We start from the raw sequence: 23797 nt of genomic DNA, 5'->3' as shown, positions 1-23797 counted from the left end.
CCCTTTCCCCCCTTTTTTCATACCTCTTCCTCTATAAATGATCCCAAATTATTCCTTTAATCCTACACGCCTCCTTAGTCACTTGTTCACTTTTATCTAATTCATGCGCATCTAGCTTTATAAGTTTGTATTTGAACTTTAATTTTATTGCAACCCCAATAACAAGGGAGGGGTGTTTATTTCTCTTAAAACCGTTACTTAAATTTTCTCCTTTACTTCCCTCTCTCTTGACCCTTAATTTTGACTTACAGATACTTTTGTCCCTTTCGGGTAGACATTAGGTCATCACACTAGGTGATGACCTACTGTCAACCCCCTCCCCCCCCCCCTCGCCCCAATTTCCCTTATCATTTTCCCCCCTAAATCTCCCTACCTTTACCTTTTTACACTTAGTTTCCTTATTTCTCCCTAATTTTCTTTATTCTTCCCCGGTTTTCCCCCTTTTTTTCAAACCTTTTTCCCAATATTTCCCCATTTTTCCAAAATAAAATTTCTAATTTTTCTTAATATTTTCCTTATTTTCCCTTTTTCCTAATAATTTATCCTAATATTCTCCCTTTTTTCTTGAATTTTTGGTATGTCTTTCTTACAACCCCCCCCCTCTCTTAATCCTCCCATTCTTTTCATATATTTCTTCTTTATCTTCCCCATTTTTATTTTTTTCTTTAAATCCCTCATTAAACTCTTCCACTAGCTATTTCCCTTTTTCTCTCACAACCACTCCCTTTTTTTTTCCTAATTCCCCCTTAATTTTGTCTATTCTTTCTTAGAGTTCTAATTTTTTTATTTATACCTTATTTTTCGAAAAACCAACCCTCCCCATCCCTCTTCCCCTTTTCCCCCTATTCTCTCCCCTATTTTTTTTCTTCTTCCCCCATTTCCCCCTAATTTTAACCCCTAATGGCTTCCCCCTAATTTGTTTTCCATAATCTCCCTTTTTTACTCAACTAGCCCTACCCCTCTACTTAAATACTCTCCTATACTACACCTCCCCTTAAGTATACTCGCCTAACCCATACCCCTCCGCCTAACTAAATGAATCTCTATTTACATTCGCCCCCCCAATTATTCTAGCACCTCGCCCCTTTACTCTGCCCCGACCCCTGAGCTTCTCCCTTCCCGACTCGGACATGCACTATTATTTAATGCCCCCTTCCACACCTCTCCTCCACATCTTGGTTGTCTCGTTGCCTCAAGATTGCTGCTATTGCATTTGCCTACAATACGCTGACTTCTTGCTCACTACCTCCCTCTTCTCTGACATGAGCGTTGTTGCCACTTGCCACCCTCTGATTTGGGTGCCATCTGCCCAGGTCTCCCCCTTCAATCCAATTATGCTGCCACTTTTCCAGTGCCCATTGCCAACCCCAACAAGTTCTCTGTGAACTATGACCACAGCCTAGACTGCGAGTAGTCCTAACTCTCTATGGGCTACCACATGTGTTCCCCTCCTCGACCTTAACACTCCTCCTCATTAACTCCTTTAACATGTGTGACTTAGGTACTTTGCCTAACCCTTGTTTATTTATTAATGTTAATCGGGTTGTTATATTTCTTCTCTTTTAATCTAATTTTCCCTTTGTCTTTCCCTACTTTTACCACAAATTTTCCTGCCTTCCGTGCCTAGTCTATGATTTTTGGGTACCTTCATTGTTTTGATTTCCCTCACTTATACTCTAATTAATTTTACCCCTCTTATATCTAATTCCTTCTTAATTTGAAACTCTTCACAACCCTTCTCTTACTCCTAATCCCTCTACTTACTTTCTCTCCCCTCGATTTTCAATCAAACTAATGTCTTTTTTAATCTGACCCTTTTCTGTTCTAGCCCGCACCTTTTTTAAAACGCAACCCAACCCCCCCCCTTTCTTTTATTTTGTATTTATTTATTTGTCCCTATAAACACTAAACTATTTATTTGGTCCTAAATACTACTTTTCTCCCTAAGACACTAACCTCCTTGTACTAGCCTATTTAGTAAGACCTCCATTGCCCTCTTCATTAACAATAATTTTTCTAGTAGCTTGAATATATTTTTTACTCTTTCCACTATCCTCAATACCTCCCCATATCGATAAATCCCCCTTCCCCCCCCTTTTTTCATACCTTTTCCTCTATAAATGATCCCAAATTATTCCTTTAATCCTACAAGTCTCTCTTAATCACTATGTTTACTTTATCTAATTTATGTGCATCTAACTTTACAAGTTTGTGGTTAAACTTTAGTTTATTACACTGATAACAAGGGCATAGTGTATATGACACCTATCTACCCAACTAAGGTCTAAGCGGGTTCTCACCACGCTTTTCTTGTTGGATGGTGGCAGGTATGCAAACTCTCCTCTGTAATAAAAGTGATGCTTGCTACCACTTATCAAAGCAAAATGTATTTGTACAGTCATTCTTCATTAACATAGACACTAGAATCACTAATCATCTCCACAGAGTCTATCTTCTTGAAGGCTTCCATGTGTGTCAATTTAAAGATCACGGATTCTTCGGGACAAACAATGATGTCAATGGAGCAAAGATTCAAACTGTGTAGCAGCATAGCTCTGCTTGCAATAAGTTGGGTTCTATTATAATATTTAGAATATATGATAGCATTAGTATGTATGATCATCATACTCTAAAGAATATTGGGATAGTTTTCTAGATTTTACAATTCCAAGTTCTAGGGATAGAAATACTAGGATTAGTGAGACAATGTTGCTCACTATGAGTCAACAAAAAAAGTGTAAGAATTCCCTAATCGAAACTCCATTTGCACTTTTGTCTAACCCATTTTTATATCAAGACCTTGGATTTCAACACCAAGTGTATTTTGAGGCTAGAGAGAGAAGGACTAGTTGTAGTAATAGACAAGAGCTAGAATGCTCAGAAACACATATATACTGAACTCCAAAGTGAGTTCTGACCATTCCAAAGTGACATCTTACATGATACATCTAAGCCAAGGTGTGGTAAGCTAGGTCCTATAGAGAAAAATAGTTCTACATATAGTGTGTGTCAAGGCTCATGTATAAATACTGTGAAAACCCAAACTCTTTGGGCATTGTGTTGAACTCACATTTCGTGTACTTGCACTCTCCCCCAATGTCCATGCTCCCAACACTCTCCACTACCCTTTAGCATCCCCCAACCTTGCAATCCACTCCCTAACCTTTCAATCTCCCTCCTCCTAATCTCAATCCCTGCAATCTCCCTCTCCTCCCATGCTCTCCTCTACCTTCTCCACTCCAACCCAAGCCGCTAAACCCTTTTCTAAGCCCTATGCCAAATTTCTAAACCTTGAAGTCTCACTCCCTATTCCTTTTCTGAACCCAAATCTCCTAGATAGCATTGTAAGCCCTTAACATCTCAAATTTGAGGGATGCTAGAGAATCATTTCTCGATTGTTACCTTCTTTGAACTCCACCTTTTTCTAAACGCGAAACTCTTTTCGAAACCCCACAACCTCCTTCTATTCTAAAATCAACTAATCTACAACCTCCTATTCTAAAACCCATTACTCTTTTCTGAACCCGAGAAGCTCCTTTTATCCCTAGAACCTTGTGGAATGGTTATCTCTTAACCCCTTCTATGATAAGACCTCTTGCGAATCCACGTTTATACTTACTTTACATCTCCTCTTAATGGCAAGGACCTAGGCTACTTGCAAACAGATCTACCATCCTCGAGCTAACAAAATCCAAGAAAGGTGACCAACACCTTGGCATATATAAGAGAGGATGATTAACAATAGTTTCTTTAAGCTTGTGAAACATCTTCTATCCATATGACTAGTTTGGGAAGGTAAGGATAACCTTGAGGTCATCTTGTCCTCCAAGGTTCATATCAACCACGCCATATTCCTTCTCTCTCCTTGGCCTCAAACCCCTGTGATTTAGGTCCCTTGCCCCATGGTAGGTTATAGAAGTGGTTTCCAAAACATTTCATTTGTTCTCCTTAAGCATCGATTCTTTCTTCCCCTGTCCTTCCTTTGTTTGAAAGACCATCATTGAATTGACTAAATCTTTTGTGGCCATGATGCACTTTGAATTTAGTATTACATTCACTTTCTTCTCCAAATTTGAGTGGGGTTTCAAAAGTAGGCAATGACACAGCTAGGGATCACCAAATTAAGAATTAAATGTGTAGTAGTCACCTTATCATTTATTCTCAATTTGTCATGCCAACATATTAGCTTGCAAGTTTTGGATGAAGCATGCAATACACGAAGTATTGAATGCTCTTAGAGAGTTTCACATGTGCATTACCACACCTAATATGGAAAACCTTAATTTTGCAATTTGATTAGGTGCACCCTTCATATGTTATAAAGGAGACATCTTGGTTTGGTCAACCAAACCAAGATGATAGTATTGAGAGTGCTCTTAAAGGGTGTCACCTAAGACCATTCAATGATAGTATTCTTAGCTACTTAATGATAATATTAAATACTCGTAAAGTGTCTCACATGTATGTTACCACAACTATGATGAAAAACCTTAGTTTTGCAATCTGATTGGGTAGAGATCCTTTAATAAGTCCCAAGGGAGGAAGCTTAGTTTGTCAACCAATTTGATGTTGAATTTATTATGTTCAAGAAGTGAACTTCCACATTTTCTACGAAATTAGTTGAGATCACATTCACTCCATCTAGATTCACTTCAAGAGGCTTCATTTTCTTAGATTTCAAAGCAATGGTAGCAATATTCCTTCACAATGGGCTATGGTTTTGATCAAGGCATTGATATCCATCCTCATGCTACAATTGAATGGAAGATTGGCCATCATTGGGCTTTTTTGCACCATGACTATTTTGTTAGTTTATTCCATTGAATTATGCATGATGATCATTAATATTTCTACTGCTCCATCCTTGATTGCAAATCTACGTAATCCTCTTCCCATGTGTGGTCTTTGGACCATTTACACAAACATCCCTTTAAAAATCCATATAAATGTGTTAATTTTTTCTTCTATTGAAAACCAAAACTAGAGACAATTCGCCCCAATATGCATGTGCATTAAAGGATCACTCATGCCCAGAGCAATTATGATTAGGAGCTGTGGGATCAGATGCACTACAACAAAGATTGATAGAAACATGCGGCAAAACTGCTATTTGATGAGCATAAAAGAGGAACAAGAATCCAGTCACCAGTAGTCCTTTCATGCAGTAGCTTAAATGCCGCTGCAACTATCCAATCTTCCAGTTCATACAGAACCCTCAGTCCTCTCTCTCCACCATTCCAAAAACTTTAGATTTGTGTCCATGCAATCAAACTTGTGAAGCCCATAAGCAATCGTTGCACCCTCTTGTGCAAGGCTCCACCCAGCTGCCACCCCGGCCACAAGTGAGAGGAGTGTCCCTACAGCAATCAAGATAAGCTCCAATCATGAATGATTTTCCAGTGAATGAAACAACACGTCAATTTGCATGTACACTAAAAACTCCAGCCTTAATCATTGAAAACAAATAAGCAGACGAGCTACAGAATAACACAGATATGATCCTTCGAAATTACTGTAAACAAAGCATAAATGAAATTCTTGACTCAATACATAAGACACGAGGCCTTAAGGAGGGATGTGGGCAAAGAAGTTCTTGCCTTTAAATTCTTTCCTCTTGATAGGATGTCAACAAGTTTTCTGTCTTGAAACAAAAATTAGACTAACAGAGCTGAAATCTCGACTCAATACATAAGACAAGAGAAGGAGGGATGTCAACAAATTTCTTGCCTTTAAATTCTTTCCTCTTTATAGGATGTGACCAACTGTCTTGAAACAAAAAAATTTCTTTGCAAGTAACACCAGCATAAACTTTATGGATATCTGAAATTTGTCTTTGGGGTTTGATAAAAGAGAAGATAGGCCCTGAGAAAGAGAAAAGCAAGGACAGAAGACAGGCCCTGAGAAAGAGAAAATTCCAGGCTTTCTTTCACACGGAGAGAATCTTCGCCTGAAGAGGCTGGAAAATCAGAACAGAAGAGATGTGTTGTCCCAGCCATTTAGCAACTACTACGTTCAAGCCCTCGAAGAGACCTGTGAGTGGAGATGTGATTATCCACCATTATCCGCCAATCATCCAGACTCTGGCATGGCACCTATCTCAATTTATATGAGCTCACCTTGAGTCATTGAGACAGCAAATTAGTCTCAAATTAACCCCATCTTATTGGACAGTGAGTCTCCAGTTAACCCCATCTTCTCAAGACTCAGATGCACCTAAGTTACAAACTTGTTAGGAGTCAACCTTCTTGACCAACATCAAGATATCTGAAAGTAAGGAATCCTAAATAATAAGTGATTTGTAATGCCTCAAGATAGGCAACCAACACATCACATACTCTCTCTTGAGCATCCATTTAAGCAAAGATCTTTCTACTGTGTTTCAGTCAACACTGCGCAGGTTGGCCACTAGGAAACCAACAAAAGAAATGAAAGACATGACACTCTAACAGACTTCGTCAATCAAAAACTATTGTGTTGCATGGGTGCATTTGCTATGCTCAAGTATCGAAGAAGCAGAGGTAAAAGCTGAGTGAGAAACAAACAAATGCATCTCTATTGGCTGCCATGAGCACAGCAAATCGTAGTGCAATACCATTAAGACAGGTCCTAGTGAGCAGAAATTTTCTCTTCTCCAGACAGCGAAAGTCTTCGTGCAGTCTAAATACCGCAGCACAAGCATTTCTAATGCATAAAAGCTTAAAAGGAAATTGTTATAAGGCAATGTACCCCTCAAAATAGAAAGACTTATCAATATATCAACAGACTGCAACGTGGATGGAAACTCATAAGATAAATGGTATGTCCACTAAGACGGGGAACATATATATCTAGTTGAATACAAGAGCATGCCCAAACTTTTCCCCTAAAAATAAAGCAAGCACACAGTGTGGTTTCAACCTCAGCACTTCACAGCCTATGGACTTGTAAGTAAATTCCTCATCATGTATAATGGACACCTTGCAGACTGCATACCCTACAAAATGTACCACTTTAAGAAACACCCCAAGGTCTTTTATACGACTTAAGATGCATTTAGACTAAACATTCGAGCCTATTCAATGCTTGTAGTATTGGGCCTCCGTTAACACCATACATTCTAGGATTGGGCCTCCTTTAACCACCCCTAGAGACTCCACCCATAGTTATAACTAGGGGTGGATATTCAGTCCCCAATCCCAAATAAACACATACCTGGATGGCTTTGCTCTTAAAGGACCAAACCCAAGCCTTCTTAAACATTTGGACCACTGGCATTAATAAATCAGCTCCATGATGCTGTTGAAAGCCATTCTTTATCTTTGCTATGCAGTGAAAAATTGAATTAAATTGACCGCGAGATAAATGTCACAAAATAGTAAAATCCCCCAAGACCTGCAACCCGCATGGGTCCACAAACATCACTATGAACCAAATACAGCTTGCGTGAGGCACCAACTCTCCCATCCTTGGGAAATGCAGAACAGTGCATCTTACCAAGCAAGCAAGCTTCATAGACATGCTTTGAAGACATGCATTTTTGGAAGATCAAAATCATACAATCCTTATGTAACTTCACCAAATCCAAAGTTGAGGGGCCCAAACCTCTCATGCCACAAAAGGGTATCTGCCATGGTAGAACAATCAACAACATAGGCATCTGCATTTGCAAGTCCAGCATCATCCAAGCATCTGTCATAGGCATCAAGTCTGTATAGCTCTCTAGTCAATGTCCTAGTCAACACCATGGTAAAGGCATGTGAAGCAACATATTACCACCCTCTTCAAGATTCAAGTCCTTCAACTGCTTGTGGAGATAGGTAACCCTCGCCTCATTCCACACCCAATATAAGGATGAAAGCTGATGATTTGCTGTCTTTCAAGACTGGATATGAGGGATAATGACCCTTTTAACTGAGAGAGCAGTCAAGGCATGTGCTTTGGCATCACGACCATCCCACTGAATCTACTCCTCAGTAGGAGGCAAAATACCTGTAGTAGAAGATGCAGCTACACCAAAAGTAGCATTAGACCCTTCACCAAATGAGCCAAGGCAGTACTTGTAGAACCAGAGGCATTACCTGTAGTACCAAAGACAACATTACGAGTAGGCCTAACCTAAGTGCCTACTAAAACAATATTCCACAAATTCTTGGCAGCCAAAACATGCCCCATCATATAGGTCCACATGGGGTAATTTGTGCCATCAAGCTTGTCCTTAGCCCCAAGCATCCCAACAAATCATCCTTGCTGCTAGCCATAGTGCTGAAATTCAGGCTTCCCTTTGCCTCGGGCTGCGAGTTTCCTTCCATTAGATCATGTTCCTTTCATTTCAAAAGGTTCTCCTCCTCGTAAAAGCACTTTCTCTTGCTGTAACTCTCATTTCCAGCCTGCCATTTACTGTCCATTTCACCTCTCCTTCAAGGGGGAACATTTCTGCTCACATTTGGAGCATTTTCCCTGCTGTATTTTTGGGCTACATCATTAGGTAAACCTCTGTTGCATTGGTTCTTTCCAATTTCTACAAAAGAATCCTTTCTTTGCTTCATTTGCATTGTGGAAAAGCCTCGTGTTGCCTTGGAAGGCCTCGTGTTGCATTTTGGGAATTTTTTGCAGCACGTACACCTTGAGACAGCCAAGTATTTTGCAGGTGAAAAGCTTTGAAGCTTGAGTAGTAATTTTGCCTCTTGGTTTGAGAGGTTGCCTCCTCTCATTTGCATTGCCAATTGGTGCTTTTGCCTAAATGAGAAGGAATGGGCTCAAGGAGAGGCCTTCAGATTGCAGTAGCAAGCTCCAAAAGTCTCCAAACACCAAGCGCACGCTTCAAAATGAAGAAATGTGTCGAACAAATGCTTCACATGGCTGGCACGAACTTCGAGGCAGGTCCGGACAGCAGCAAATGCTTTGAATGAGGGCCGTACAGCATTAAATGTATGTGCAGCAGGTCCGTACAGCACCGTGATAATTCCGTACAGGTCGTAGCTTCAATTAATGCGTCCGTACAGCATTAATGCTCTGCTGCCAAGTAGGCTCACCTGCAAGCATCTCTGACCAGGTTTCTTGCTCCCTCCAGCTCTCCAGATCAGGGCATGCTGAAAATGCCTCTTTTTCTCTGCTTTTCCCCCTTCCCAGCCTCCATTCAAGCATCCGTCGACCTCTTCAGCAAAGCCTATCATCCAAGGTCATTTGCTGCATGACGACCCAACACAGCTACCTCCTCTGCTCAACACACAGAGCTCTTCCCTGGCTCTTCCTGCTTTAGACATAGCCTCACCTTCACGATGAGCTTGCCACGTCGCCATGATCCTCCAGCCACCACCAACTGCTACTGTCACCACAATGTAAATATCCTAAGTCAAAGTATAGTTGACCATTTATTTGATCATAATTAAAGAGTTTTAAATGTGTTAATTATGGTCAAAGAGTTATTTTAATGGTCAAAGGATTGACTACGGTCAAAGATACTTGACTCTAGTCAAGTAAACCTGACTGCGGTCAGAGAATGTTGACTTCGGTCAACAAGACTTGGCATGCGCCAAGAGGGTTAACCCCGGTTAACCAAGATGTGCCAACTTCGGTTGGAGAGACTTGGCTATAATTAAGGCGCCTCGACCCTTGGTCAAAGCTCTTTAATTATAATCAAGAGTGTTGACTACGGTCAACCAGAGAATATATATATTTATTTGTATATATATTTGTTTAGATGTGCACATGTGTTCAATGGGACGCCCACCGTGACTAGGATTAGTCCACAGTGTGTTATTTGCATGCAAAGCGCTAACAATTAATGGGTACCATGGTGGTGCGCTTTAATTAATTGTTGCAGGTACTAGGAAGGATTATTTTTCCTAAGCGTAATGGGAGCCTGACAAGCATCTAGGAGGCGGTTCGTGTGACCGAGAGCTTTGAAGACTCCAAAATAGCCCTTAGTGGCATGTAATAGGACTTAGTTTAGATTCTAGACAAGTGGCATGTTGCCAATTTGAATTGAGCTTGAAGCTCTTGTAATAAAGTGGATTTTTCACATTTTGAAAGGGAGAGGTTTCCAGACAGCTCTACGCTGAACTTCTGTAACAGATTTTCTCTCATGAATAAAGACCTTCGGGGGGGTCCAGCCCGACGTTTTGTCCTGGGCCCTAGTGCATCTTCAGAGAGAGGGAGTGAGGGAGAGCTTATGAAAGCATAATTTCTGTCGTTTATGAGTGGTAATGGCTGTCTCTCACCAACGAGTCGGTTTCATTGGTATCAGAGCGTAGGCAATCTGTCTTCCCAGGCAGAGACGATCTGAGCAAGAGAGATTTTCGCAAAAGAGTAATGCATTAAATACGAGCAATCTATCTCCTTCCATGGCGGGATCAATCAAGGAACAGTGCTGCTGATGAGCGTGCAGGCGAAACTTCAAGAGAAAAGGAAGACCATGCGATGGTTGAAGAACATGCGTGATCTTTAGATGTGCGAGTCGGTTATATTGGCAGGACGGGACCCCAGAGATCGTGTGTGATAAATGGTTTTTCCAGCGCTTGAGGGAAACTCCTAAGGGAGTCCACTTGACATGAGGCGATGGCCGGCGATGGGGAGCTCCAGCGTTGGGTGATCTTCACGCACAAGTCCTGCGCTATATGATGAGCTAGCGACGAAAATTATCTCGTCAAGCAGTTCCTACATGTGAACGCACATGGTCAGGCAACGCAAGTCCATCTTCGTCGCCCGACAAAGACCCTGACAGAAGTCTCGCAAAGTCCATCACGCCGGGGCATTTGAAATCATTAGTTCTGTATGCCGCAACGCGTGATCCTCTCGACGGAAATCTTTGCCAAAGTTTGCAGAGGTGACGTGGCACAGGTCTACACGTGGCGCTGACGTGGCAGGCTTAACCGACAGATGACGTGGCAGCTAGCAGGTCCAACTGACGTGGCAACCACACGTGCGAGGTGACGTGGTAGCCAGGTGGCATCCACGTGCTGACGCTGACGTGGTAGATGAGCAGTGGGCCTGATGATGTGGCAGTCCATGCTGGCAGACAGCTCAGCAGATGACGTGGCACTGACACGTGGTAGGTGCTGATGTGGCAATTGCTGACATGGCACTGATGTGACAAACCAGTGGTTAAATTAACTCTGGTTAGTTAATTCTGGTCAGAGGTCTAGTTAACTTGACCCAACCAGAGCAGTCTGGTCACTGTAACCAGACTGTGACCAGTCTAGTTAGTCCAATTGCAGACCAACCAGACCAGAACCAGTCAGTCTGGTTAGAGTAACTAGCCAGTTACTTCATCTGGTTACTGTTCTTTTCCACCAAAAAAAAAAAAAAAAAAAGAACAGTTGCAGAGACTGTTTCTGCTAACAATTTTCACCTGCTTGTCAGACTTTTACTGTCAGAAAAGCAGCAGAAAAACAGAGAAAACAGAGAAAACAGAGAAAGTAGATTTCTACTGTCAGAAAAGTAGCAGAAAAGCAGAGAAATCAGAGATTTGCAGAAAAAGAGTATGCATGCCTTTGAGCAGTAAAAAGAGGGAAAAACAGATGCCTTTTGAAGCCATCTGCAGCAGCCAGAAAAGGGCAATATAGTTGTTGATGCTTTGGCAACTGTGTGGGTATATGCCTTGAACTGACAGCCAGTACCAGCATAGATTGTGAATGCAAAACACCTCTTGTTGAGGTATTTTTCTGTTGGAAAAGCAAAGGTAGTTGTGCATCAGTTACCTACATGGTGTGTGAAATCTGCAGATCCCAGAATATGGATCAATCACCTATCCAGTGGGATTCACAAGATAGGGATGTACATCCAAGACAGAGAAGTGTGCCGCAAACTCGACAAGAATTTGAACAGATGGTACGCACTCGTATACAAGAGCTGGAAAATCTCAAAAGGGATCCAAGGGCTCAGCATTTGTTTCAAGCAAAAGCTATGCCTAATCCAGTATATGACGTGCCAATGCCAGAGGCACACTCTCGTGTACAGTCTGAGAAAGAGAGATCTCATAGGAGACGGTCCCATAGTAAAAAGAGATCGAGGCATCATCACCGATCTCCTAGTCCATCACCGTCTACCTCGAGTTCGACTTCTGTGTCTTCTTCTTCCTTATCAGATAAACCATCCAGGAAAAGAATGTTGGGCTAAAGGTCCTTTATTCACCTCCATGTATAAAACACGTGTATTATTTATGCTGTACATGTGAATGCACCCTTACGGGCCCTAAGTATAAATACATCTTATTCTTTGTGTACCAACACATTGTTGGTACAGCCAAAATCAGCTCGTACTCTCTCTGTCACTCTCACTCACCTGTTCACTTCCTCTGCTGCAAATCTTCACGCTTCCGCTACCCGCGCACTCCAACAACTGGTATCAGAGCTTCGACTAAGGTCTGCGCGTTGTTCGAAGCCCGTACGAGCCATCGCCATTGTTGCGCGCGAAGAAATCATCAGGTCGTTTTTCATCAAGCGGCTGCGCGCGCATCGAGGCGACAGTGTCTCAGGTCGTTTTGCTCTGGCCCGTTAGCCAGGTCACGTTTTGTGCAGGCGGTAGTTTCCCAGGCACCGTGTCGGTCACGTTTTGTGCAAACGTCACGTTTGCAGGCAGGCGACAGCAAGCGACAGCTCAAATCGTCACTTTCCTGCACAGGCGACAGTCAGGCGACACCTCCCAGGTTAGCGTCAGTCAGCGTTTTCAGGTCAGCGCCAGGTCACGCCTGGTCACAGTTTTGAGCAATTTCTTGGCTGAAATTTGGGGCTTTTCCCAGATTTTATGCTGTTTATGCTTGACAGTGACATGTGTGTCAGAAATTGCAGACATTGTGCGCATTGACCTCTGGGGATTTTGTCAAATTTCTTGAAATTTTGCTCATCTGAGTAAAATTTCTTGGCATTGGACCGAGAAAAATTGGGGCTTTTCATGTATTGATGTATTTATGCTCAGCTGAGTCAGGTTGGCTGACATTTATGCACTTTTGGACCTGGAAATTTGGGATTCTGTGCAGAATTTGATAAATTTCTGCGTAATTTGCCCGTGCGGTGGCTGGTTTATGTAAAAACAGCAGAGGATTATTGCTGGTTGGTTAAGAACAGCAGTGTATTTGCTAGTTCTAGAGTGTGCTCTTGCAGTTCAGTGCATTTACTCTTGTGCTTGTGATAAAATGGCAGCAGCTTCTTCCAGTTCTGACACTAAAAGTTTGATGGAAATCAAACGTTTTGATGGTCAGGGATTTGATCTTTGGAAAGATCGTATGCAGGGCATTTTGTTCTTAAAGGACTGTGAGGATGCTTTGCAGTTGGATAAACCCGCACAAATGTCTGATGCAGATTGGGCCAAAGTCAATAAAAAGGCTGTGGCTTACATTAAGATGGGTGTCACTGATGACATTTTGACAGACATTAAGGGTTTAGACACTGGTCATGCAATCTGGGAAAAGTTGAAAACTACTTATGAGATCACCACACCTGTAAATCAGGTGCATTTAATGCGCAAGTTGGTAAATATGCGGCTGGATGAGTCCAAGCCTGCAGCAGAGCACTTGAGTGCATTTACTGGCATCTTAAATCAGCTCAAGGATGCAAGTTTGAACTTTGATGACAAGTTGAGGGCGATCTTTTTGATCATGACACTACCTGACTCTTGGGAGACTTTGGTTGTATCTCTCAGTAATAACCCCAATCTCACATATGATGGTGTGAGGGGTTCGATCTTAAATGAAGAAATTAGGCGTAAGTCTAGTGGAGAAGGCAGCAACTCAGCTTATAATGTTAGAGGCAGGGCTGAAAAGAAAAATGCAAATGCTGGACAGAGAAGCAGGAGCAAGAGCAAAGGAAAGGATAAGAGTGACATTACTTGCTATCAGTGTGGTCGGAAGGGCCACAAGAAGCCTGATTGCAGGTACTACAAGAAGGAACAAGAGAGAGAGAAGAATGCAGGAGACAGAAAGAAGAAAGAGGAAAAGACAGATGCATCTGAGGGAGCCAAAGGCAAAGAAAAGGCCAATATGGCCTCCAGTGTGGTCATAGAGGAGCTCTCGGATGTAGAGGCTGATGTACTATGTGCAGTTGATTATGATGCCCTTGTATGTCACATGCAGGATATGCAGATCACCAAGGCTGATGTGATTGATGCACTTTTGTCAGTTGATGATGGTGTCACTCAGACTTGGATTGTAGACTCTGGTGCCTCTTTCCATGTGACTCCATGTTTGGAGTGTTTTGCTACATTTGATCCAGACTGTTATGGCAAGGTTTACCTTGGAAATAATCATGCTTGCAGCATTGATGGGATTGGCACCATACACTTGTGTTTAGATAATGGGCAAGAACTTGTGTTGAAAGATGTCAGATATGTGCCTGGCATCAAGAAGAGTTTACTATCTGTTGGACAGCTTGACTTGCATGGTTACACCACATTGTTTGGTGGTGGTTTGTGGAAATTGAAAAAGGGTTCCATGCTGATTGCTAAGGGAACCAAGAAGGTCACTTTATATTGTCTGCACTGTAAAGCTTTGAATGGCAAGTTTCTTGCAGTTGCTGAAATTGGCTGTCATTTGGAACTATGGCATAAGAGATTAGGCCATATGAGCCAGAAAGGACTTGATGTCCTTGCCTCTTTGAAGAGGGTGGATGGAAAAGGCTCTAAGCTTGAATTTTGTAATGACTGTCAGTTTGGCAAGCAAATGAAAAATTCCTTTTACTCTGGTGTCTCCTGTAAGTCAAATGTCTTGGACTTAGTGCATTCTGATGTATGTAGCATGCCTGTAAAATCGATGGGTGGTGCTGCATACTTTGTCTCTTTTATTGATGATTGTTCCAGGAAGATTTGGGTTTATTTGTTGAAAAAGAAAAGTGAAGTGTTTGCTGTTTTTAAAACTTTTCATGCATTTGTGACCACTCAAACAGGTAGAAAGCTGAAATGCTTGAGAACTGATAATGGGGGTGAGTTCACATCTAGTGAGTTTAAGTCCTTTTGTGACTTACATGGAATAAAGAGGGAGCTTACAGCTTCCTACAGCCCTTCTTCAAATGGTGTGGCTGAAAGATACAATAGGACTCTATGTGAGAGAGTGTGGTGCATGCTGTCCACTGCTAATCTCCCTCATGAATTTTGGGGAGAGGCGCTCAAAACCGCGGTTCACATTTGCAACCGTTCTCCAAACAGGTCCTTAAATAATGGCATTCCTGAGGAGGTTTGGTCTGGCAAACCGGCCTCATATGACCATTTACGGATTTTTGGCTGTGATGCTTTTGTGCATGTTAGAGATGGGCAGAGGAATAAACTTGACCCGAAATCCACCAAAGGTCTGTTTATGGGCTATGGTGATGAGGGTGAATTTGGCTACAGAGTGTGGCTACCTCAGTCTAAGAAAATGGTTCGCAGCCGTAATGTTGTGTTTAATGAGGCAAAGTTGCTGAAAAGTACTGTAGCCTCTGATGAGACATGAAACAGGTCAAATTTCAGAATTTGCAGCCACCTATTACTTCAAATGATGAGCCTCATGGTGCTGTACCACAGGCTGAAACTGAAGATCAGCCGGTTATGTTTGAGCCAGATGATGATGGACAGCAAATAGAAGCACAGGGAGGTCATGGACAGCAAAATAGACTTGCTGATTATCAAAATGCAGGTGCTGAAAATGAAAATGAAGGTGCTGTACAGCATGAACAGCATGCTGAAAATGGCTTACAACAGCCAATAAATGCTGAAAATAACATGCCTCCGGATGTAGACCCGATTCTTGACAATGTAGATCATTGGGTACGCAGGTCTACACGCCTAAGAAGGCAGCCACAAAGGTATGACCCCTCTTTGCATTATGTAATGCTTACTGATGAGGGTGAGCCCCTTACTTATAAAGAGGCCAAGTCATGCAAATTCAGCAATAAGTGGGAGCTAGCTATGCAAGAAGAGATTAAATCTCTGTATGCTAATGATACTTGGGATCTTGTGCCATTACCCAAAGAAAGGAAGCCTCTTCCAAACAAATGGGTCTACAAAGTGAAGACAGTTGATGGGAAACCCAAGTACAAGGCACGACTTGTTGCCAAAGGGTATGCACAGAAGGAAGGGATTGATTTCCAGGAGGTCTTCTCACCTGTTGTGAAGATGACCACACTTCGTGTGCTTTTTGCTCTCACGGCTGTATTGGACTTAAAGCTGTACCAAATGGATGTGAAAACAGCTTTTCTGCATGGTGACATTGATGAGGAGATCTACATGAAACAGCCTGAGGGTTTTGTGGTTCCCGGAAAAGAGCAGTTGGTGTGTAAACTAAAACGCAGCTTGTATGGGCTGAAACAAGCACCACGGCAGTGGTACAAAAAGTTTGACACCTTTATGCTCTCTCATGGGTTTACACGCAGCCATGCAGATCATTGTTTGTACATGAAAAAGGATACAGATGGCAGCCCCATCATACTTGTTTTGTATGTGGATGACATGTTGTTAGCTGGAAAGAGAAAGACCAGTTTGGATGCTCTCAAAGACCAGCTGAAATCAGCTTTCTCAATGAAAGATTTGGGGAATGCTGAGCATATATCGGGCATGAGGATTCGAAGGGATAAAACGCAGAAATTGTTGTTCTTATCTCAAGAAAAGTACATTGAAAAGGTACTGGACAGATTTAACATGGCTGAAGCTAAGCCTCTTGGAGTACCTTTACCTCCATACCTTAAGCTTAGTAAAGCCAATAGCCCAAAAGATGACATGGAAGCCAATGCTATGAAGGGAGTCCCTTATGCATCAGCTTGTGGCTCTCTTATGTATGCTATGGTGGCTACTCGTCCAGATATTGCTCATGCAGTGGGAGTTGTCAGCAGGTTTATGTCAAATCCTGGCAAACCACATTGGGAGGCCATCAAGTGTATTCTTAGATATTTGAAGAGTACACAAAGAAAGTGTATTTGCTATGGGCAGGGTGCACTTAGTTTGCAGGGTTATTGTGATGCAGACATGGCAGGGGACTTGGATACTCGAAGGTCCACAAGCGGGTATGTCTTTACACTTGCTGGTGGGGCTGTCTCTTGGTGTTCCAGGTTGCAAAATATTGTAGCACTGAGTACTACTGAAGCTGAATATATATCAGCTACTGAAGCTTCTAAAGAAGCTATATGGTTGAGCAGACTTGTTACAGGTCTTGGCATGTCTATGAGTACTCCAGTGTTGGGATGTGATAGCCAGAGTGCTGTGTATCTGGCTAAGAATGCCATGTATCATTCACGTACAAAACATATAGATGTGCGATATCATTTTATCAGACAGATTCTGGAAGATGGTCAAATCACATTGACCAAAATTAAAACACAGGACAACCCTGCAGATGTTCTCACTAAAAGTCTTGGCAAGGCTCAGCATGAGCGTTGCATACAACTAGTGGGAGTTGGTTAAAGGTTCACTCCGGACCTTTAAGTGGGAGGTTGTTGGGCTAAAGGTCCTTTATTCACCTCCGTCTATAAAACACGTGTATTATTTATGCTGTACATGTGAATGCACCCTTACGGGCCCTAAGTATAAATACATCTTATTCTTTGTGTACCAACACATTGTTGGTACACCCAAAATCAGCTCGTACTCTCTCTGTCACTCTCACTCACCTGTTCACTTCCTCTGCTGCAAATCTTCACGCTTCCGCTACCCGCGCACTCCAACAAAGAAGAAAACACAAGAAGTCTAGAAAGAGAAAGACGTCCAAAGAGACCAAGGAATTTAAAGAGGGAGGAAAATCTGTCAAGTTTATGACCTACAATGGACGGTATGGTCGTACAGATAAAGCATTGCAATTCACCAGACAGTTTGATGCTGCATTTGGTACAGAAAAATTTTCAGAATCCTCCAAGTTAAGAATGGTCAGTTTACACTTGACAGCATGGTGGAGTGCACAGACCACAGATGGGTCAGCCCCAAGGAAGTGGAAGGACTTCAAGAAAGCCTTCTACCAGCAGTTTATGCCTAAACAGTTTAGAGACCATGTTCTTCAAGACTGGGACAGCTTGCATATGGATGCAGGAGATACAGTGGATGGGTACAACCAAAAGTTTTGGGATGCTTATTTGCAAGTTGCACCTTTCAAAAAGATCTCCAAAGGCACCCAAATAAGAAAGTACAGAGCAGGTCTCACTCCAAGAATTCAGGCAATAGTGAATGCTTTGGGGGCAAAGAATATTCAAGACCTCATGCATTCAGCTTCAGTAGCGAGTCTTGTGCCGCTACAAGATCCATCTACAGTGCCATCCTTGCATGTAGGACGTGCTGATAAAAAGAAAACTGATTTTCCAAAATCAGAAAAGAAAGAGTACCCCAAGGCTGAAAAGAAAGGGTTTCATCCTCAAGCCGAGGGGTACTCAGTTTTCAAGAACTTATAAGGGCAAATCTCTATTCACCCCTAAACAGATAGCGGAATTCCGTAGAGATGGGAAAAGCTTCAGGTGCGGTAAAGAGGGGCATGTGGCTGCCCAGTGCCCAGAAAAGCCTTCAACATCGAAGGGAAAAGAGGCAGAGAAGCCACGAGGACCGCAAAAGCCAATGGCGGGGGGAATTCCTGACATATTGGGTCATGCTTTGAACCCAGAAGAACGAGAATTGCTGCTATCATGGGGCAAAGTTAGAGACCAGCAAGCGCTAATTTTATTTGATCCAGGGGCTACTGATAATTTTATATCACAGGATCTAGCCCTGAGGCTGGGAACAAAGACGGAGGAGTTAGGCAGGGCTTTGGATGCCGATCAGATGTTCTGTGGGAATCCTGTGCCAGTTACTCCCTTGATAGGGAAGCTCCGTCTTCATGTTCAGAGTTATGTGGATCAGGAAGACTTCTTCATTTCTCCATTGAAACATCATGATGTAGTTTTGGGAATGCCTTGGTTTCACCGCAAGGCAGTGAAGTTGACTCTTCCTGAAAGAGTGCTTGAGTTTGTGCATAGGGGGAAAAATCAGCGTTTAATTGCCAGGAATAAAGAGGGCACTGTCCCCATTGTATCTGATGTTACATGTGGTAAAGCAATAAAGTCTGCAATTTCTGCGTACATGGTTTTTATAAAAGAAAAAGAGAATGAGATGTATGCTGAAATGAATGATGCAGACAAAGATAAGTTTCAGTTTCTTGTAAACTTTAAAGATTGTTTTTCTGATACTTTGCCAGGGGAGTTACCCCCAGAGAGACCAGAAGATCATCAGATAGAGTTAATGCCTGGTATTAGCCAACTCAGAGAGAGGAGATTATGGCTCAGGTACAGGACTTGCTGTCCAAAGGGTTGATTCAGCCCAGCTCGTCTCCTTTTTGTTCTCCTGTACTGTTAGTACAGAAGAAAGATGGTTCATTCCGTATGTGCGTCGATTATCGTGCACTGAACAAAATGACCATCAAGAATAGATTCCCTATTCCGCGCATTGATGATGTCCTGGATCAATTAAATGGAGCTTCAGTTTTCAGCAGGATAGATTTAAAGAGTGGCTATCACCAAGTGAGGATACAGCCTCAGGATGTGCACAAGACAGCATTTCGCACTACATTCGGGTTGTATGAATACTTAATGATGCCTTTTGGGTTGACAAATGCTCCAGCCACATTCAATAGAATGATGGATCGCATCTTCCGAAAGTACAGGCATTTTACGGGTACTTTCTTTGATGATATCTTAGTTTTTTCTAAGACAGAAGAAGAGCACAGAAAACATCTTGCTATAGTGTTTCAAGAGCTGAGAAATCATCAGCTCTACGCAAACAGCAAGAAAAGTGAATTCTTCTTGGAAGAAATCCACTATCTGGGGCATATAATATCCAAGAATGGGATACAAATGGATCCAACGAAGATCCGTGCCATTCAGGAATGGCCAGAGCTGAAAACTATGCATGAAGTTCGAAGTTTCCTAGGCCAATGTTCTTACTACAGAAGGTTTATCAGACATTTCGCTGATATCGCAGCTCCCTTACATGACCTTACTAAGAAAAATACAGCCTTCACATGGGGATTATCACAGAAGAAAGCATTCAATACACTCAAGGAGAAGTTGACTACGGAGCCTATTCTGGTAGTCCCGGATCTTTATCAGTCTTTTGATGTTGATTGTGATGCTTGTGGAGAATGTGTTGGGGCTGCATTGCATCAGAATGGTCATGTAGTAGCCTATAAAAGCAGGCGACTTCGGGATGCAGAAAGATATCTAGGAATCTATGAGAAAGAGTTATTGGCTGTAATTCATGCCATCCATACATGGAAGCATTATATTTTGGGTGCAGATTTTACTGTCAAGACAAATCACCAAAGTCTGAGATACTTTTTGACTCAGACCAAGCTTTCCGAGAAGCATATGAAATGGGCAAACATGCTGTCAATGTATCATTTTCAGATTGTCCATACTCCAGGAACTCGGAACAGAGTGGCAGATGCCTTGTCCCGAAGACCCCAGGTCAATAATGTGACTATTGCTTATCATCAGGACCTGGAAGGCATGAGGGAGCAATATGCTCATGATTCTGATTTTGGTGAAATTTTACAGCAAATGCAAGAGGGGCAATCCACCAGTCACTATTCCCTGAAAGATGGGTATTTAATGAAAGATGATTGCCTATGCATCACCCAGGAGATGAGGAAAAAGATTTTGGGGGAATGCCATGCACCTCCCTATGTTGGACATAGAGGAATTACAGCAACAACTCTAGCACTAGAGAGGTATTTCTTTTGGCCAGGAATGCGGAAAGATCATCAGTTTGTTACTGAATGCCTTACGCGTCAGAAAATGAAGTATGATAGACGGAAGGCACCTGGCCTACTTATGCCTCTTCCCGTGCCTCAGGCACCATGGGAAAGTATTACAATGGACTTTATTTTTAATTTGCCGAGATCAAAGTCAGGGAATGATGGGATTTGGACTATCATTGATAGATTCAGCAAGCAAGCTCATTTCATTCCGGTTCGCAAAACCATAAAGGCAGATCATATGGCTAAGCTTTTCATGGCACAAATTTTTAAACATCATGGTATGCCTAAGTCCATTGTTAGTGATCGAGATCCCAGAATGACCAGTCTATTCTGGAGAGCTTTATTTGATAATATGGGGACGAATCTGAATTTTTCTTCTTCTTTCCATCCCCAGACAGATGGTCAAAGTGAAGTAGCAAATTCTACAATTTTGGATATGCTGAAATGCTACGTGGGTGACCAAAGTTCAGACTGGGAAAAGTACCTACCGCTAGTAGAGTTTGCTTACAATAATACAGTACATAGCTCTATAGGGAAAGCCCCTTTTGAGGTCATATATGGGAAGGTGATTTTGCCACCTATATTGAGGACCAAAGATGAAATATTTGCAGCTGACCAGTTTGTGAGAGACCTCCAGACAGCTTACAGCCAAGTCCGGACAGTAAGTGAAAGGTCTCAAGAGAAACATAAAAGAGCTGCAGATAAGCATAGGAGACAATTAGATCTCAAGGAAGGGGATTGGGTACTTTTGAGGTTTGAAAAAGCTAGGCTCCGCAAGTTTAAAGGCAAACAGAAAGTGTATGCAAAGTTATCTCCCAGATACTATGGCCCTTTCACGGTTACAGAAACAATAAATGAGGTTGCATACAGATTAGCATTGCCAGAGCATTGGAGGATTCACAATGCATTCCATGTGAGTCTTCTAAAGAAATTCCAGGGACCAGAGCCTACAGAACCAGTATTAGAGGATCCACCAGAAGTGGATGAACTGGAGGAAGTCCTTCAGCCAGAGCAAATTATGTACCATACTATACGTAAAGGCCCTCAGGGTAAGCAATTTTACAGGTATCTTGTAAAATTCAAGAATTATACGGCATTAGATGCCAAGTGGATGGACGAAGACATGTTATCCGATCATCCACAGCTTTTGGATGTTTACAAGGAAGCTTTTCAGTTGGGTCAACTGAATAGAAGCCGAGGGGATGTCACCACAATGTAAATATCCTAAGTCAAAGTATAGTTGACCATTTATTTGATCATAATTAAAGAGTTTTAAATGTGTTAATTATGGTCAAAGAGTTATTTTAATAGTCAAAGGATTGACTACGGTCAAAGATACTTGACTCTAGTCAAGTAAACCTGACTGTGGTCAGATAATGTTGACTTCGGTCAACAAGACTTGGCATGCGCCAAGAGGGTTAACCCCGGTTAACCAAGATGTGCCAACTTCGGTTGGAGAGACTTGGCTATAATTAAGGCGCCTCGACCCTTGGTCAAAGCTCTTTAATTATAATCAAGAGTATTGACTACGGTCAACCAGAGAATATATATATTTATTTGTATATATATTTGTTTAGATGTGCACGTGTGTTCAATGGGACGCCCACCGTGACTAGGATTAGTCCACAGTGTGTTATTTGCATGCAAAGCGCTAACAATTAATGGGTACCATGGTGGTGCGCTTTAATTAATTGTTGCAGGTACTAGGAAGGATCATTTTTCCTAAGCGTAATGGGAGCCTGACAAGCATCTAGGAGGCGGTTCGTGTGACCGAGAGCTTTGAAGACTCCAGAATAGCCCTTAGTGGCATGTAATAGGACTTAGTTTAGATTCTAGACAAGTGGCATGTTGCCAATTTGAATTGAGCTTGAAGCTCTTGTAATAAAGTGGATTTTTCACGTTTTGAAAGGGAGAGGTTTCCAGACAGCTCTACGCTGAACTTCTGTAACAGATTTTCTCTCATGAATAAAGACCTTCGGGGGGGTCCAGCCCGACGTTTTGTCCTGGGCCCTAGTGCATCTTCAGAGAGAGGGAGTGAGGGAGAGCTTATGAAAGCATAATTTCTGTCGTTTATGAGTGGTAATGGCTGTCTCTCACCAACGAGTCGGTTTCAGCTACAGCCTTTTAGTCGTCAAGTCCCTCTCCCGTCCAGAAGCAACAGCCCGGATGCATAGTGTCGCAACAGCTCCATCCAGGAGTACCTTCTCCGTAACTTACAATCCTCCCTACTGTATAGTGGCAATGACCCTCTCCCAAAGCTCTCCCCCCTTCACTGAGATCCTCAACACCTACCTAGTAGAGACCTTTTTCAGAACTCCATCCACCTCTTCTTTTCCCTCTCCACTTGCGTGTCTATTCCCTGTGTGTTCCGGAAAACTTCCCGAATTCTCCTTCATGCCCAAGCTTCACGTACATGCTCGCTCCTCAACGAGAAGCTTCCCTCTTCTATTATGTAGCCACATGCATGGATACCTTTTTGATTCTAGCCACCTCATTCTTAATTAGCCACCTCATATTTGCCTTTTTACCACTCCCAAGGCTTCCCACAAAACTTAGACCAAGTCACTTGATGCACACATTCCCAACTCTGCATACTATGAAGTACTCGAAAGCTGCTTACACAAAATCTCATTGAATGCCAGCAAGCACACACATAAGTTGAACATCACACATGTACATATGTACAAGATAAGTTTGGGGTTTTCAAAAATCTTCACACACCTTTAGCAACCCCACTCTTCTGCTGTGACATTCATGTCCAGCAGTGAGCCAAAAAGAGATGACAGATCCAAATTCTTCTTCACTTTGGGAAGGGATTGACTTCCAGGAGGTCTTCTCACCTGTTGTGAAGATGACCACACTTCGTGTGCTTTTTGCTCTCACGGCTGTATTGGACTTAGAGCTGTACCAAATGGATGTGAAAACAGCTTTTCTGCATGGTGACATTTCTGCTGGCAAACCACATTGGGAGGCCGTCAAGTGTATTCTTAGATATTTGAAGAGTACACAAAGAAAGTGTATTTGCTATGGGCAGGGTGCACTTAGTTTTTTTGCAGGGTTATTGTGATGCAGACGTGGCAGGGGACTTGGATACTCGAAGGTCCACAAGCGGGTATGTCTTTACACTTGCTGGTGGGGCTGTCTCTT

General features: G+C 42.4%; 1 protein-coding gene across 1 annotated transcript in view; it reads right to left on the bottom strand.

Annotated features, from left to right (window-relative positions):
• Positions 1–4946: 4946 nt before the first annotated feature.
• Positions 4947–23797, bottom strand: part of LOC147886099 (succinate dehydrogenase subunit 6, mitochondrial-like) — a 40002-nt gene continuing 21151 nt past the window's right edge. The window contains exon 3 of the mRNA XM_087395618.1: positions 4947–5357. Coding sequence (XP_087251744.1) covers positions 5203–5357 — 155 coding nt within the window. The 3' untranslated portion in view covers positions 4947–5202. The remainder of the gene's footprint in view (positions 5358–23797) is intronic.

This window comes from Dipteris shenzhenensis, chromosome 24 (genome assembly GCF_047967505.1).
Source record: "Dipteris shenzhenensis isolate YYH24624 ecotype China chromosome 24, Dip_SZ_1.0, whole genome shotgun sequence".
NCBI lineage: Eukaryota > Viridiplantae > Streptophyta > Polypodiopsida > Gleicheniales > Dipteridaceae > Dipteris > Dipteris shenzhenensis.
The sequence above is the reverse complement of the archived record's forward strand: the minus strand, read 5'-3'. Positions and strand labels throughout refer to the sequence as shown.